The sequence below is a fragment of the Nycticebus coucang genome, chromosome 4, assembly GCF_027406575.1.
Source record: "Nycticebus coucang isolate mNycCou1 chromosome 4, mNycCou1.pri, whole genome shotgun sequence".
NCBI lineage: Eukaryota > Metazoa > Chordata > Mammalia > Primates > Lorisidae > Nycticebus > Nycticebus coucang.
Window position 1 is genome coordinate 125,364,023 of NC_069783.1, and position 16,762 is coordinate 125,380,784.

The 16,762-nt window shown below is 49.3% G+C and overlaps 1 protein-coding gene across 3 annotated transcripts in view; it reads right to left on the reverse strand.

Annotated features, from left to right (window-relative positions):
• Positions 1-16,762, reverse strand: part of MVK (mevalonate kinase) — a 37,600-nt gene that overhangs the window by 15,440 nt on the left and 5,398 nt on the right. For 2 of the 3 annotated variants that reach the window (XM_053588207.1, XM_053588206.1), the window contains exons 4-10: positions 15,708-15,852; positions 13,746-13,901; positions 10,097-10,200; positions 9,410-9,455; positions 5,206-5,296; positions 4,678-4,794; positions 1,174-1,327 (exon numbers count right to left, since the gene is read on the reverse strand). In XM_053588207.1, coding sequence (XP_053444182.1) covers positions 1,174-1,327; positions 4,678-4,794; positions 5,206-5,296; positions 9,410-9,455; positions 10,097-10,200; positions 13,746-13,901; positions 15,708-15,852 — 813 coding nt within the window. Of the gene's footprint in view, positions 1-168; positions 192-1,173; positions 1,328-4,677; positions 4,795-5,205; positions 5,297-9,409; positions 9,456-10,096; positions 10,201-13,745; positions 13,902-15,707; positions 15,853-16,762 lie in introns of those variants that run through there. The other variant, XM_053588208.1, reaches the window with a different exon arrangement.

Genomic DNA, 16,762 nt, shown 5'->3' on the forward strand with positions numbered 1-16,762 from the left:
AGGCAGGTCACCAGTGACAACTGTCTGCTCCTTTGGGGAAAGTTCATCTCAAAGAAAAGGCCCAGGGATCAGGTCTTCCTGTCATACCTTTTTGCTCTGACCCCACCCAAGCCAACAGGTCTGGGAGGCACAAAGAGGCTCCTAACAGGTCTTGAAGGTGCTGCAATGCCGAGCCTTGCACCCTCACCTCCCTGGGGGTTTATAGAGCTACAGTTAGAAACATGGGCTCTCTCACGTGGCCTTGCTGTGACTTCCCCTTTCTGAGCCTCAGTCTTCTCACCTAGGAAAGGGGCTAATAGTACCCACCCCTCTGAAGTTCCTATGAGACTTAAATGGGATGCCAATGAAGTGCTCGGCATGGCGCCTGGTACACTGGGAACATCCCACAAATGGCAACTCTAGCATCATCATGGACCCTGAACAAGAAACCAACAGTCAGGGTCTGCTGAAGTGAGGGTGCGGCCCCACCTGAGGCCTGAAAGTCACCACTCCCAGGGAACGGTATGCCTTGGGGCCACTGGTGGGTTTGCTGCACAGCAAAGGATGAAAAACGGGGAAGAGGAAAGAAATAAGAGAAGGGAGACCAAAAACGAGAGACATAGAGCACAGAGGGAAACAGAGGCAGACAGGAACACTTGGTGCCTCCTATATGCCAGGAACAGCCCTGAGGGCTGTTTCCCTGGTTGGGAAACACCACCAGGAGCCCCTTACCGGGTCCCCAGTTACTAGCACAGGAGGCTTCTTTTCCCAAAAGTCAACAGGAAGAAAACCCTTTCATTTTGTAGCAAGATCGACCCCCATCCTGGCCATGTCAAGAGGCAGGAGTGGAAGGTGGGGCAGACATAGAGCCTGACAATGCGCTGGTTATTTCTCAAGCTTGTGGGAGGCTTGATAGGCCAGGAGGTGGTAGTGACAGTGACTACAACAGCCTATCACAGCCCTGCCCTGCACAGAGCTAAATGCACTTTTCTCTTTCAATTTGTGCATCAACTTTGCAAGCTATGTGCTCTCATCCTTACTTAACCAATGAGGCCCAGAGAGGTTAATTAGTTTGCATAAGGCCATACATCAGTGCTGAGACTCGTTCATAGGCCACTTTCTCTTCCCAAGGGAATTCTCCAGGTGTACTCCTCATCCAAACTCAAACTGGCAACCTGGCCCACCTCTGGGTACCTGGCTTGAGGAGTGTGATGCCACAGCCGCCGCCACCCGCACCAGTGAGCTTGCTGTGCAGTCCATGCGCCAAGGTCACCTGGCAGAGCTGGTCCAGAGAGGCGTGGCCCACACCAAGGGCATTCAGGTGGTGCTGATTCATGTCCATGAGCTCCTGGAGGAAAAGGTGAGGTGTGTTCCCACCCGGCCTGCCCGAGGCTGAGAAAGTATGCTCACCTGCTGGCACACTCTCTCTCTCTACTGTCCTCCTTCCTGCAGGACTTCCCTCAGGGCTCACACCACAGCAGTGAGCATGTTTTCTAGGCCTGGCCACAGAAGCCTCTTGCCCTAGTAATTGATCATGAATGGGCACGTGGCCCAAGGTGGGCCAGTCAGGGCCCTCCCACTATTTTCTCTGCCTCTTTCTACAGGAGCCTCTAAACTAGTTGACTTCAGACACAGCCTGCCAAAATTATCTGCATGGAAGATGGAGAAATTCCTGATCATTGTTTCAGCCCCTGGATCAAGCTATACCTGAAACCATTTACTTCTACTCTTCTCAGTTAAGAGCCAATAAATTCCTTTTCTGCTAAAGCCTAGTTGAGGTGGGTTTCTGTCATTTGCAAGTTAAAGTCTCAAATAATATGCTATCCTACAGCTGCCTCAGGGACTGACTTCAGAATAAGAACTGAGCTGTAGTTATAGCAAGGTCATGAGTGGGAGAAACAGCTAAATGTTTGTCTAGTTTTCTTCAATTATGCATAATAAAACTGCTCTCCAAGGATCAAACAAGACATACGTGGATGAAATAATAAAACAAACAGCTACCACTGCCTATTATCTGCTATTTATACTTTACGTAGGAAATGCTCACAAGCCAGGGCAATGAGGCTGAGAATCCAGCCATGGTTCCCGCCCTTGGGAAGTTAAGAAGCTGGGATCTGGAGTCAGGCAGGCCTGGGTTTGCATCCCAGCTCGGCCCCTTCTTGGTAGTGTGTCCTTGGGCAAGGTCCTCTGTTCTGAGTCTGTTTTCCCCCTTGTAAACAGGGATCATAAGAATCTTTTATACAACATCTGGCAAGAGATAAGTGCTTTGCTGCTATTAGTATCTTTATGGATATGTTGCCAATATCCCTACTTTACAGAAGGAGAAATTGAAGCTCTGAGGTGCAAGTGACTTGCCAAAGGTCATTAAGCAAGTAAGGTACTAAGTTGGCACTGGAAACCAGGTCTGCCTGACATGAAGCTCCTGCCTACCCTGCCTTCGAGAGCACCCCTGGCCTTCCTGCCGCCACCCACTTCTGTGGGAAGCAAGCAGGCTTGACAGCACAAAGTTCTGCTCCAAGGTGCTGGAAATGCCTGTACGCCATCAGTTGCCAGTCACTGAGACATCTCTGCTGAGGCCCACTTGGTTCTCCCGCATTGGGATGGCTGGTCGGGCAGGATTGGGACAGCTCTCCCCACTCCCCAGCACGTCTGACAAATGAGCAGACAGGCATGACGGCCCAGTGGCAGCCCCAGGTGCCTTTCACCAGCCCAGCAGGCTGGATGTGAAAGAAGACTTCTGGGGGCCTCTCTCTGCGCCTGAGCTCCAGGTGTCACATTGCTGAGGCAGGTTCCAGACACCTGTCACGTTCTGATCCAAAATCTGTCAAGGATCAGATGACAGGTTGTGACACAGGAGAACAGCTCACTAGTTTGAGTGCAAAGCTGTCCAGAAGCTGAGCTGCACATTTCAGTGGCTGCCACAGCCAAAAATATACACAATGTATAATCAATGTGCTGTTCTATGGCATTCTCCAGGGGCTCAACAGGGTATATTTTAGGCAGTACTCTATCATTATTAATTTCCTACTCAGGGGACTGTGTTTCCTCCCTTCTATGTGGAAGGAATGGAGAGCCAGGAAGACAAAGGTCAGAGAGGGAGGGAGAGCAAAGGAGTGGGAATTAGATGGAGGACCTGCACCTGGCACATAGTAGGTGCTTATTAAAGATTTGTTGAAAAAAGGAATTAGCAAGTCAGTCAGTTTGATCCCTGGCTCAGCCACTCACTAGCTGGCTAACTTCAGAAATCACTCTCTTTCAGCTTCAGTTTTTACATTCATAAAATGGGAAAGGCAGCCACTTCATAGGTAGGTTGTGGTAAGGATCGAGTGAAAGATCATTTGTAAAAGGCATGGTTTAGTAGCAGCTTCCACTCAGTATCGGGGCTGTAGACTCAAAGGCCTACAGGGATCAGGGAGGCTCTAGGCAATGACTGAAGCGGGTAATAAATCACAGAGGGTTGGGGGCTGTGGTGAGATAGAGACTGCATGGCCCCTTTGAGGGGTCCTCCTCCTGTACCTGCAATGGACAGCTACCTCACAGCCACACCAGCCAGGGGCTGCCTGATCCTCTCCTTCTTTATGGCTGGCTTTTTAATGGCAGTTCATATTCCCTAGGCCAGATGGACCCTGCCCAAGGAGGAGGAGCCTGGGCCTTTTGGCTCACTGAGCTCGTGGCACTCCAGGCATCAGGTTTGTGTGTCACCCACAGGACCTCTGAGCATGGGATGAGAGGGCAGAGGTAGAGCTGGGATTCAGACACAGCCCTGACCAAATGCAAATACAAGATCTCAGCCTCTACAATGAAATTATGCAAATGGTGGTGGCTAGGGCTAAAATAATGAAAAAATAATTTTAGGGCTGGGCACAGTGGCTCACCTCTGTAATCCTTCCACGCTATGAGGCCAAGGCAGGTTGACTGCCTGAGCTCATGAGTTAGAAACCAGCTTGAGTAAGAGTGAGACCCTGTCTCTAAAACTAGCTGGGTGTTGTGGCTGCTACCTGTAGGCTGCTACTTAGGAGGCTGGAGGTTGCTGCGAGCTATGACTCCATGGCATTCTACCCAGGGCAGACTCTGTCTCAAAAAAAACTAGCCAGGCATGGTGGCAGGCACCTGTAGTCTCAGCTACTCAGGAGGCTGAGGCAAGAGTTTAAGGTTGCTCTGAGTTATGATACCACAGCACTCTGAGGGTGACAAAATGACACTGTCTCAAAAAAAAAAAAAAAAAAAAAAATTTTTTTTATAACCTGTCTGGCCCAAAGCAGGCAGTTGATAAACAGTTGCTGAATGAACACATGCAGGTAGGACTAATAGCAGGAAAGAGGAGACCAGGTAAGAAATGACTCCTGGACCGACAGAGAGTTCTGTATTAACAGCAATATATCTGCCTAACCACATGGGTCTGACTCCCTTAAATGTGGGACCCCAAATCTGGCCTATAGCACTTGCTATGTGCCAGGTACTGCCCTAAACTCTTTCAGGGTACTCTCTCATTAACTCAGAATAATCTGGGAAGACACACATGTGACCACACACACAAACTCTGGGCCCAAGCCTCGGGACCCTGAGAGCATTAGGCTAGAGTCAGGGGCTGGCCTCTACATTTTGGGTCCCAGAGGATCCTAAGCACAGTCCAACTGGGGAGCCACTGCTTAAGTGGCATGGACTGAGTAGCCCCGGCCCCTGCAGTCGGACTCTTACTTCCAGCACGAGGTACTGCTCTGGGGCTGGTGCTGCCGCCATCTCTCCCAGCACACGCTCGCACTCCAGGGAGATGGCATCTATGGAGGTGAGGACAGGGGCCACGATCTCTGGGAACTGAAAGAAAAGGAAGGAATAGCAGGTAAGGCCTGAGAGCAGGATTGCTGCCCAGGCAATGGGGCAGAGGTATCCCTACAACCACACCCATTCTCAGGGGAAACCTCCTCTCCTTGGGCCTGGTCTTGGCCTTGCTGGCTGCCCTCGACTTCAGGAGATGAATTCTTGCAGCAATGCCAGCGTGTCTAATGAACCTGATCACTGTCCTTTCAGGAATCCCAGTCCCACTCTTTGGCCAGGGTGTAGGCACAGAGAGTATCACCTTTTTCTGCCAAAATCATTTCCTCTAACACTCCCCACATCCACCACCCACTGGGTCTTTCCATAACCCAGCAGCCAGAGGGAGACACCGAAAATCCCAATGTGATAGTATCACGGCCCTGCTTGAAACCTGCCCAAGAGGAGAAGCACCTTAATCAGCCTAGTCCTGACGCCAGCCACAAGGGCCTTGGTGCTGCGAGGGACCTTGGTGTTGGTCAGCAGGATCTGGAGAGCCGGTGGCCTGTGGGGTGAAGAGGGGGCAGATCTACGCTGAGCTCAAGACACAGGAGCTCGCTCAGGACTGGGAGCAATCCAGGACACCACCCTGCCCTGACACAGAAGAGGAAACGGAGGTCCCAGCAAGTGACATTGGGGCTTCTGCCACTGTCCACAGCTATGTCTCCACCTTAGCCCACAGACAGTTGGACACCCTTGCTTGGCTTTTTAGTCACTCATTCATTTATTCAGCATCAATCAGACACCTAAGCACAGCTTGGCCAATGGGCCAAGGAAGGGGTAGAGAAAGTCTGTGAAGGTTTTCCAGGCATGACACAGAAGCTGCATACTGGGGATGTGTAAGGACTAACCAGGGCAAAGGACAAGTATTTCTGGCCAGTGGAGCAGCCTGTGCAAAGCCTGGATGGGTAGAACATGGCACCTTTGTTGGATTACAAGTTCAGAGAGGCTACAGCAGAGAGTGCAAGGAGGAGCCAGGGTTCAGTTGTATGTATCACCTTAGGGAGCCAGAGTTTCAGAAAGACAAAGCACCAGGCCCTGGAACAGATGCCCGGGCTAGCTATTCCCTGAGACGGTCACTGCAGGATGGCACAGGGAGGCCAGTTCCCCAAATGATGAGCCTATTTTTGCTCTACTTGATGGTGCTGGGACCAGAAGTCTGGTCCAGATGTGATTACAGCCACACCTAGCCAATTCTCCAGAATGACACTGCTGTCCTCATCTGCCCAGGAGGATGTCTAATCCTTCCTAAAGTCACAGTCCTAATTGTCCTTGTGGTTAGCTGTCTTCGAGGGCTTGAGCCAACATTTCCAATCTGCCTTTCCCAGTGCTGCAGGCCCTGGCGGTGGTGGGCGGGGCATCTGGATATGCTCTAGCCTGAGACAGCTGGAGCCCGGCAGAGCCCTGACACCTTGATTCCCTCTCTCTTCACAGTTCACAACTGCAAAATCCAATAGGGCTGGGAAAGGCTGCCAGAAACATACTTTTATCTCACCGCCCAAAAGCCCATGAAATTAATATCGATTCTCAGCCTTGTAGGCTGGCTTTTTTTTTTTTTTTCCAACTTTACAAAAGATGAACATTCTATTTGGCTTTTCTCTTCCCTTCAAAGACAAGCCATTCCTCAAAGGGGCAGTGTTCTGGGAGTCCACATCTTGATCCACTTCACAATGCATTTTTTTATAGAGAAGCACCATGTGGTGGTCTAGAGGAAAAGCTCCCCTTTGAGCCATTGGTGGGATTAATGTGGAGTCTGACCTGCAGGTTTCTCAGAGAACCTGCCATCTGCTCACTGAGACGCCCTGTAGTAAGCAGCAAAGGTCAGTTTGTTCCCTTCCACCAGGATGGGAGAAGTCTGAGAACTGCATCTTCATCTGTCTTAGACAAGACCTCTGCAGATAGGTCTGCCACCAAACCCAGGGCTCTTACAACATAAGTGGCCACCACTCAGGTCTATCTTCTGTAGGAGCTGTGTGATCCTGGCCTGCCCCACCTTCTCCCCTCCCTCTCTTCTGCTCCCTACCCTGAGGGCTCCCTCTCCCCAGCCACTCTGGCCTCCAAGCTGCTCCACATGCCAGGCCACTCCCCCTGCCTAAGGGCCTTTGCACTTGCAATTTCCTTTGCTAGGGACCTGCCTTTGAACACTACACAACTCATTCAGGTCTCTGTTCAACTGTCCCCTCATGGGTGGCTCCCTAGTCCCCCATCCTACCAACTCGCTCCTTCATTTTCTTGTCCCTGGCCCTGCTATGATTCCAAAGGGCACTAATGACTGCCTGGCCTGCTCTCCCAGAGCTACTTCTATGCTGGTTGTCTCCTCCCACAGAAGTGTGAGCTCCATGCAGGCAGGACTTTGTTTTGTTCCCTGCTGAGGCAGCAGTGCCCAGCACATAGTAGGTGCTCAATAAGATTTGTGACCTGGATGAATAAACTTTATCAGCAAAGAGCCAAGCACCTCATAAATAGCTTTTCTGACCTCACACTCAAGGCCCCCATTATATAAATGAGGAGATGAAGGCCTCAGAGGAGTGACTCATCTGGGAGTCCCCAGTCAGCAAATGGCAGCGCTGGATTCAAAACTGGGCCTTTGAATCCCAGAGCCTCTGCCCAGCACAGTACTAATGATGGGCCCCTCCCCTGCCCCCACCTTGCAAACGTCCTGCCATTCATTTCCTGACTCCCCCCCACTGATACACTCAGGGTACCCAGGCCACGTCTTATGGCTCCAGGCCTAATCCAGTGCTTAGGACACAAGTGGCTCTCAGGAAACAATGAAGTGATGAAATGCCACGGCATCCATTAACGATTCCCAGACCTGCAGCCAGATTTAGGTCGCCACTCCCTGTCCACCAGAGCAGCTTCAGAACTTTCTGGATGCTTCTCTCTGGCTACTATAGTTATGACTATGGACTCCTGGGAGCAGGCCAAGGTGTCTGAGAATCCTCCACTTGGGTTCTGCATGGCTTCTGGACATCTGGCAGGGCCAACCTCCACCTGGCAAAGGGGCCCTGGGCTCCACTGACAGTAAGGCCATGAGCAGCCAACAGAAGCTGCTCCATGTTCCTAAATGGCTCCCATGGAGAGCAGGGGTAGGCACAAGGATGATATTGCCCACCGAGGGACAATAGGCAGTGTCTGGAGACACTATCAGCCCCAGATGTCAATAGTGCCAATGTTGAGAAGCCCTGATACAGCGCCTCAGAAAGGTAGGCTCGGCTCCAGGAAGCTGAGAGCACTGGGACAGGGTCAGGCGGTGGCACACCATGCTGAGTGACAACAGAGTGGCCCCACAGGTGAGGGCAGTGGGCCAGGATCTAGTGCTCATCAGCCTAGAGAGCTTCCCTGACTGAAGATGGTAAGAGAGTACTGGGACTTTCACTGAGCCTGTCAGCTGTCCTGGGAAAATGACATGAGACAACTTGACAGAGGGCTCAGGAAAATAGCTAAAAAACCTGGCTCCATTTTGCCACATTTAATTTCCTGCACCTGACATTTCTACCATGGGTGCTAACAGAACAGAGGATGTTGAGATTTAAAATGCACTTGATTCCAATTACTCTAGAGCAGTGGTTTTCAACCTTCCTAATGTCTCCTAATACCATGATCCTTTAATACAGTTCCTCATGTTGTGGTGACCCCCAACCATAAAATTATTTTTGTTGCTACTTCATAACTGTAATTTTGCTACTATTGTGAATTGTAATGAAATATCTGATATGCAGGATGTATTTTCATTGTTACAAAGGGGTCACAACCCACAGGTTGAGAACCACTGAGGGAATGGGTGTAGAAACATATAAAACAACCTAAGAGGCTTGGTGTCTGTAGCTCCGTGGTTAGGGCGCCAGCCACATACACCCAGGCTGGTGGGTTCGAACTAGGCCTGGGCCTACTAAACAACAGTGACAACTACAACAAAAAAATAGCCAGGTGTTGTGGCGAGCGCCTATAGTCCCAGCTACTTGGGAGGTTGAGGCAAGAGAATCGCTTAAGCCCAAGAGTTTGAGGTTGAAGTGAGCGTGATGCCACAGCACTCTACTGAGGGTGACAAAGTGAGACTCTGTCTCTAAAGAAAAAAAAAGCTAAGAGTTGGAAAATGTCACTTGTGATCTGAGCCCCTTAGAAGCCCACTGTGGGTGCCTCCATTGTGACCATGGTCATGTTGTTTTTTGGTGACTTCTGTGTGCGTGTCTGAACCCACACTCCACATCCCCAGCAGACTGAGAGCTCTTGAAAACTGTGCCCAAGATTCATCTTTATATTCCTGGGCCCTAGTCTAGTGTCAGCAGGAACACAGAAAGGGATCAATTCTTATTTACAAAACGAATAGACGAATGAATGAATAAATAAATGAGCAGCCAAGACACATGTGGGGGGCACAGCCATTTTCTGGAAGGTGAAGGGATAGCCATGCATGACTTTCTCCTCTAAACTTTCCAAAGTGGAGAAGGGAAAAGTAACTGCCAGGCATTTCTCATTGCCAGTGGACAGTGAGGGCCACGACAGGGGAGAGCCAGCCAGTGACACCCAAAGATGATACTTCCCAAAGATGCAGAACTCTCCCCCTGGACAAGGTGATGCAGGCATGCTGGAATCTGCTGCTCTACCCCCAAATTACCTCTTTAAGGGTGAGATCTTCCCTTGTTGGTACCGGAGTGCTCCTCCTAAAGAGAGAACAAGTGCCGTAGAGCTGTGGGAAAGCTACAGATTTTTGTCTCTTGGAAGAGAGATTGGACTTTGGGTTGAGGTTAGAGTTTTGTCCCACCTAGGCAACAGGCTAAACAACATAACTACTCATCTCAGCTTCAGTTACAAAAGGTTCAGGAGGGCAAGAAGATCCTCTCAGCTGCCAGGAAGCTCTCCCCAGGCCATGGGCTCATGGGTGCTTCCCCTCCCTCCAGGCTGCCCAGCTTTACTCCCATGGCCACCTGGTAAAGGCAGGGCCCAAGACTCAGTATCTAGGCCCAGGACACAAGCATCATCACCATCACCAGGGGTGGCTGCTTCTGTGGTCTGCAAACTCCAGGGCAATGGTTCTGCAGCTTATCTGTGCAAACTCCCCTGGGAGCTCACTGAAGCTGTAATTCCCAGGCCCCAGCCTCACCCCCCAGAGGTTCTGACTCAGAGGGTATGAGGTAGAGCCCCAGGGTTTCTCCCATTTCCATCCTAGCCCAGACAGGAAAATACTGTTTTCTTCAGAATCCACTGATTGTATTAATCCCAAACCAACACAGATGCCTGAGCATCTACACTTGTATTAAGAATTTTAAAGATAAAAAGAAAACAAACCCGAGGCAGCACCTACCCCATGTGCTGATGGCATTGTCAACTCCGGAGGGGTTCCCGTGAATCACTCTCTCCCCCTGCAAGGCCCACTTGTTAATTAATTCCAAATCCTGTTCAGTCCACCTGAAGACACAGAAGTACATCTTTACTGTGGTGGTGATGGGGGTGCAGAGGTCATAGCCTCACAGCTTGTGATTGGTGGAGACCAAGAGGCAAAGAAGCTTGGGCCTTTGAGCTCAGAAAGAATAAGACACCTCTGAACCTCTGCAGCTAAAGACCACACTGAACACTCCCTTCTCTCTGAAAGCCACCTGGGGCAGGGAAGAACCAGGCTTTGGTTTCCCACAGTCCTACTTTGCCTCTTACTAGCTGAGTGCCTGTGGGCTTGTCACCTATCCTCTCTGAGCCCCACTCTGCCCACCTGGAGAATGGTCGGTCCACCCTCTTTGGTGGCCAGTTGCACATGTGTCTAATGCTGGCAAAGTGCTCTGTGCAAGGTGTCTAGTCAGCAGCTGGTAATTACTCCCTAAGTACCCGCACCTGAACCAAGCCTGCCTTTAAGAAGAGCTAGCACAAGTGTGACCATTTCCCAAGGCCCTGCAAGTAGGTCCAAAGCACAATCATTATGAATTTGAATTCTGGGTGCCTGGATAGCCCTGTGGGTCAGGTTCCTGGCTCTCTCCCAAGCACGCAGCCTTGCTGCTTTTTAGAGCAGGTGTGGGCTCACAAATGGTTCGAGTGAACAGACCCCAAACACATGAGTATTAAACAAGGAGAAGCAATCATCTCTGTTCCCTCACTCTGTGCTCCCAGCTTTTGCCTCTTTGGGAGGGAATTCTGACATCTGAGAATTGTTGTGTGACATCTGAGAATGGCATGACTCGGTGGCAGAGTTACAGATTAATCAGTGGGCCTGCTGTGAAACCCATTTTGCCATCGATTCATAAGGTATCCTTGAGCAATGGCTTCACCTCTGACCCTCAGTTTTATCATCCATAAACTACGGATAGTGGTGGCTCACACCTGTAATCCTAGCCCTCTGGGAGGCTGAGGCGGGAGGATTGCCTGAGCTCACAGGTTCAAGACCAGACTGAGTCAGAACACAACCTCGTCTCTAAAAGTAGCCAGGTGTTGTGGCAGACACCTATAGTCCCAGCTACTTGGGAGGCTGAGGCAAGAGAATCACCTGAGCCCAAGAGTTTGAGGTTGCTGTGAGCTATGATGCCACAGCACCCTACCAAGGGTATAAAAGTGAGACTCTGTCTCAAAAAAAAAAAAAAAAAAAAATTAGGGATAGTGTCTGCTTTACAGAAGCTACTGTGAGGTGCTTTGTATAATGCCCAGGAGATGGTGTGTGCTCCCCCCTAAAAAGGCCACCTGGGATCACAGCTGGGTACACTGAAAGCCCAGTTCAACCACTTTTTTGCTGTGGACCCTTGAGCAGTCGCTTACCCCCTCTAAGTTTTTTTCCACATCTGTGAAATGAGGATTATTTTGGACCTGCAACTCACATAGTGAGGCTATGATTAATAACGAGTTAACACCGGCCACTGAGTAGCACGTGCCACCCACCATGGTAAATGCTTTCTCACATGGACCATCTCTTACAATTCTCTCAATAACCCTACAGGGAAGGTACAGTTATTATCCTGTTTCTTACAGCGGGGGAAACTGAGGTAAAATAGCATCCTTGAAGATCATAGCATCACTCACTGCTACATCAGAATATACCTGCAGACTTGGGGCCCAAGTTCTTAACTATTAAACTTTATGGTGCCAAGAAGATTCCCTTCACTCAATTGTTCAGTATTTACTGAGCAGCTACCATGTGCCCATGACTAAGTTCACAGCTAGGAGCAAAACAGATAAGATGTCCCTTGGAGTCTATTAGAGAAAATGAAGGTCCATAAGCAATCAATATTTAACTACCAACAAACAGTTACACTGCAATATTTAATTAAGTCCAAGATGATGGTGCTTCTATAAGAACAATGCAGGCCAAATGGGGTATGCTTCACTCTGATTGGGGGGTGCTGAGGGACAAGGGACAGTCAGCTAGGGCTGGTGTGGGGGAGAGCATTCCAGCCAGAGTTCCTGGCTTGTACAACCCCTGAAACTGGATCAGAGCTGGCTTGCCCTTTCCAGGGATCAAATGGTGCCAGTGTGACTGAGAAGAAGTGAGCCATCAACAGGTAGCTGACCCAGCCCAGGGCCCAGCCTGCTCAACAAATGCCAGTCTTCTTCCTACTTTGCGCACACTTCATTCTTCTGGGGGCTCAGATTCATGTTTTCGGAGGAGACCAGGCTCCAGTCCTTTGTGACTTAGATATGCCAAGGAGGCAGGACAGAGCCGGGCTTGGGGTCTGAGAAGGAAGGACTGTCTTCAGGGAAAGTGGGAGAACTGGTTTTCAGAAGCAGTCTGAGAAGGATCTCATGGTCCTGTACACAGTCACTCTCCCCCTGGCCTGTGTATGTCTATTCAGGGGACCCAAGGAAACCAGACCTTCACTGGTCTTGGTTATAAGCAGCAATTAGTGCACAGTAATGAGCAGCTATCTTGAAGCCACTCTTCTAAGTCACCATCTTATCACAGGATTGCCAACCATCAAGACTGGAAGAGGCCCCCAAAGGAGACCTAATTTTCAGATGAGAAATTAGAGTTCTAGGGAGAAGGGATTGCCCAGGGCCAGGCAGCATGTTATAGGCAAATCTTACTGAACTTCCTAAAAGCAGCAGCATGGCACTACCTATAGGTACAATCTCTCACTATCTACCAGATTCCTCCTCCTCTTCTTTAAAGAACAGCTCCTGCCTCTCTCCACACATGGTGGCTATGCAGAGCAACTCTGGAGATACTCATGGAGACAATGTCAATGGCATCCATTGCTGTAGACTATAAGGACTAGAGCGGCTCCTGGGCTCTGTCTGAATTTATTAGACAAGGAATTCCTGGACGAGAGGGAAACCCTAGTGGACAGCCAGTGGACCCAGGGCAAACAGAAAACCACAGCATTTTCATGCCACAGGTAGAAAAACTCCATTCTAAACTAAACTCAGGCTCAGGGTGGTTTCTAAAGGAGGGGGTGTGGTCAAGCCCGTCACAAAGGCCTCGCTGCCTCATGTGGTCCTCCACCATGACAACTGAAGAGAGGTGACACGCCCTCCATGAAGACTAGGCTGAGTGCCCAAAGGAGGAAAGACACCCTAATCTAATAGATACACCCCTTTATGTTGATTTCTATGATTTTATATGCTTATTCACAACTGTTTAGGGCAACCCAACAACCCATTGGGTATTATGACAAAAGGGGACACTGAAGCTCTGGGGAGTGCACTGACCAGGCCAAGGGCACACAGCAAGTGAATGCAGATGTAAGAAGGCTCCTCTGACTCACTGCCCTCAACATCTCGACTCTAGTTCTCCCTACCGTACATGAACACTTGGACCCACAGGGGCCAAACTAAAGGAGCAGAACTGGCTTAGGCAGGAGAGAAGAGCTCAGGTTCTGGATTCCAGCTGCCTGGGTTCAAATCCCACTCTGCCATCACTAGCTGTGCAGCCCTTGGCCATCCATTCCTGGGCCTCAGCTTCTTCATCTGTAAAGGGGCCACCATGGCCGCTCTCACCTCACAGGACGGTGGGGAGAGCAGGTGAGGACTATGGTTACCTGCTGACGTGATCCCCATCTTTCAGTGGGTTTCGGATCTCCTCACAGGCTGTCAGGAGGGCAGCTGCCAAACACACCGAGTAGGCAGCACTGGAGCCCAAGCCTGCCCCAGTGGGCAGCTCTGACCACACCATGATGTCCAGGCTCGGCAGGGCCCTGAAACACACCCAGGAACCAAATATGACTCTCCTGAAGATAGATGAGGTGGTAATGAGGTGCCAACAATGAACCAGTGGCTGAGGCCCCGGGCTCAACATTGGCAGGGCCTGACTGTAAGCATTTGGCCCAGTTTATGCACTTAGGATTTCCTGACCCCAAAGGTGGTGCCCCTAGTGGACAACAGGGCTCATGCTGAAAGACATAACTAGAAAACAGGTGTCATAGTCATCTGAATCACTGCATTGTCCAAACAGAGTTTCTCCTAAAAGTGCTTGGCAAACTGTCATCCCCTTTCTCCAATCTTCTTTCCTCCTCCCTCCCCCATCCCCCGGGCTCTCCTCTGGCCCTGCTCTTAGTATAGGCTGGGCACTCTGCCTGAGACAATTTCATGACTCTTTACTCCCTAGAGAAGTCAAATGTTACTTCCATTGTGCTACTTTTCTCTGACTACCCACGTAGGCCATCCCTACCTCTCTTCCCAGGTCCCTCAGTATGCAATTAACCCCCACTGCTGCTCACTGCAGTGCACTAAGTTGTGTGTTCACAGGGAGGCCTCTCCACCAGACAGTATGTCCCAACCCTGTCTAATACGGGGCTGCTTTTGATCACTAGAAAATTCGGAATCACTGAATCTTAAGGGTATTTCCCCCAAGCGAGCGAGAACTGTCAAACTTCATACTCAGTCATTTCCACTAAGTACTTTTCCCATTTTCTAAACATAAAAATCATAATACTGAATCTGCCTTTTCAAATGACATGTGCCCACTCCATCCAGACTGGAAAATTCTGGAATTACATCCCTGCCCCCAATGTCTCTCTCAAATTGAAAATCCCTGCTTTGGACAACAAGTGTCAGGTCACTTACAAATGATCCTCAGCACAGAGTCCAGACACCGGACCCTGCTGCTCAAGGGATGTTTTGCCCTTTGGGTTCTGGATGAAAAAAAAATCGCAAAGACTCACTACATGCCAGTTATAGTGCTAGCCTCATTTTATATGTATTTCTAATCCTCCCTATAGTTTTCTGGGAAAATTGTTAATAATAATAGCTTACATTTATCAAGCTGCATGCCAAGCACTTTAGATAAATTAACTCATTTAACCTCATAACTACACTGTCAGGTAGGTACTATTGCTATACCTGTTTTGTAGACAAGAAAGCTGAGGATAAGCACCTCAAGCAAGCTAGTAAATGGCACAACTAGGGCCTAAATGATGCAGTCTGCCTCTCAAACTCCTGTTCTCTTATCACCAGGTGATACCACCTGAACAGCCCTGTCCCTGTCTTGGAGCCAGCTTCCCCAAAGTTAGATAACTCAGATTATTATTGTAAAGGGTAAAGTGAACACAAGCTTCACTCTGCTAATCAAAGGGTTTCCCTGGAGCCAGTGAGATGTGGAACGAAGTTACCTCTATAGGCCTGGTGTGGGAGGGGCCACACCTTGGATCTGAGAATAGAACTTGGCTTTGGTTCTACTGAAGCTGAGAACTGGAGGAAGTATGAGGCTAAGCTGTAAATGTTAGGATTAAAGTGGACTAGATTAACTCCCCAGCTCAGCTAACTAGCTGCATGGCCTTATGTGTCTTCATCTCCGAGTCTTGGTTTCTCCAGGTGTAAAATGACCATAGTGCCTTTCTCCTGCAGTGGCTGTGAATGTTAAAAGCATGCTTTATATACAGTGTCTAGCAGGGGGCCTGGCACATCACGAGGAAGCCATTCTCCAGCAGAAGCAAGAACAGAGACCCTTCCTATTTCTCTGTGGGAGGCTGAATCTGGACTCCTCCCCCAGACCATGCACACACCTCTGCTTCCGGCAGATGGACAGGTATAAGTAAAGGAAGGCCAGCACAGCCAGGCGCTCGGTGACAGCACAGTCCTTGGGGAAGCCTGCCACCTCCTTCAGCTTCTCCACTTGCTCTGGAGTGGGTGCTGTGACATCACCTTGTCCTATCCCATAGGCAAACAAGCAAACACAGGTGGGTAAGAGGCCTCAGGTGCTCTTATAAACAACAGAATACAAAAAAATTCAGGAATTATTAGAATCAGAACATGGATGGACATGAATTTATGGTTCTAGTATCCAATAACTTCAAGCACACTTGGGTTTAAATCCTGACTGTGCCACCTACTGGCTATGTGGCCTTGAGCATGTGATTTAACCTCTCTGAAACTCAGTTTCTCTCCTTTGTAATAAACATAAAAACATAATACTGAATGCCCTGTGTATTGTGGAAAGCACAATAATACCTCTTCATGGGGTTGTCATGAAGATAAAGTTAAATAAGATATGTAAAATTTTCAGCACAGCTCCTGACCATGTAGTAAGTGCTTAATTAACAGTAGTTTGAACACACATACACAATGCTAGCTTAATAATTAAAGGCTTGGGTTTCACCTTCTATCACACAAAACCAAAATCAAAGGGAGTATTAAGTTATTCCCCACATATTTTCTTCTCTCAAAAGATAATGAGTGAGAATAGGACATTTGAATAAAACCAGTAAACATGAGATGTTGCTTTGGTAGGAAAGGTGAGGTAGCCTGTTTTTTCCCAGTGACGTGTACGAGGCTGGGCACTTTCCTCAGAGACACAGAGGAGGCAAAACAAGTCTGATCAGCTTACCTTTAAAAATCACTGCCCAAGCCTCGAGTTACATTCTAAAGGGAATGGGAAATGGCACTGGGTGTGCCTAGTTAGGAAACTTCAGGGAACCTGTTAAGTGCCTGGTAAATATGTGTTGAATGAATTAATGATATACTCCAGAGCCCCAGATCTTTCAGAGTTCTGTGATACGATGGATCAGTTGGTAAGAGCCTGGGCTTTGGGGTTTAGGGAGAGCCGGTTCTGAATCCTTTC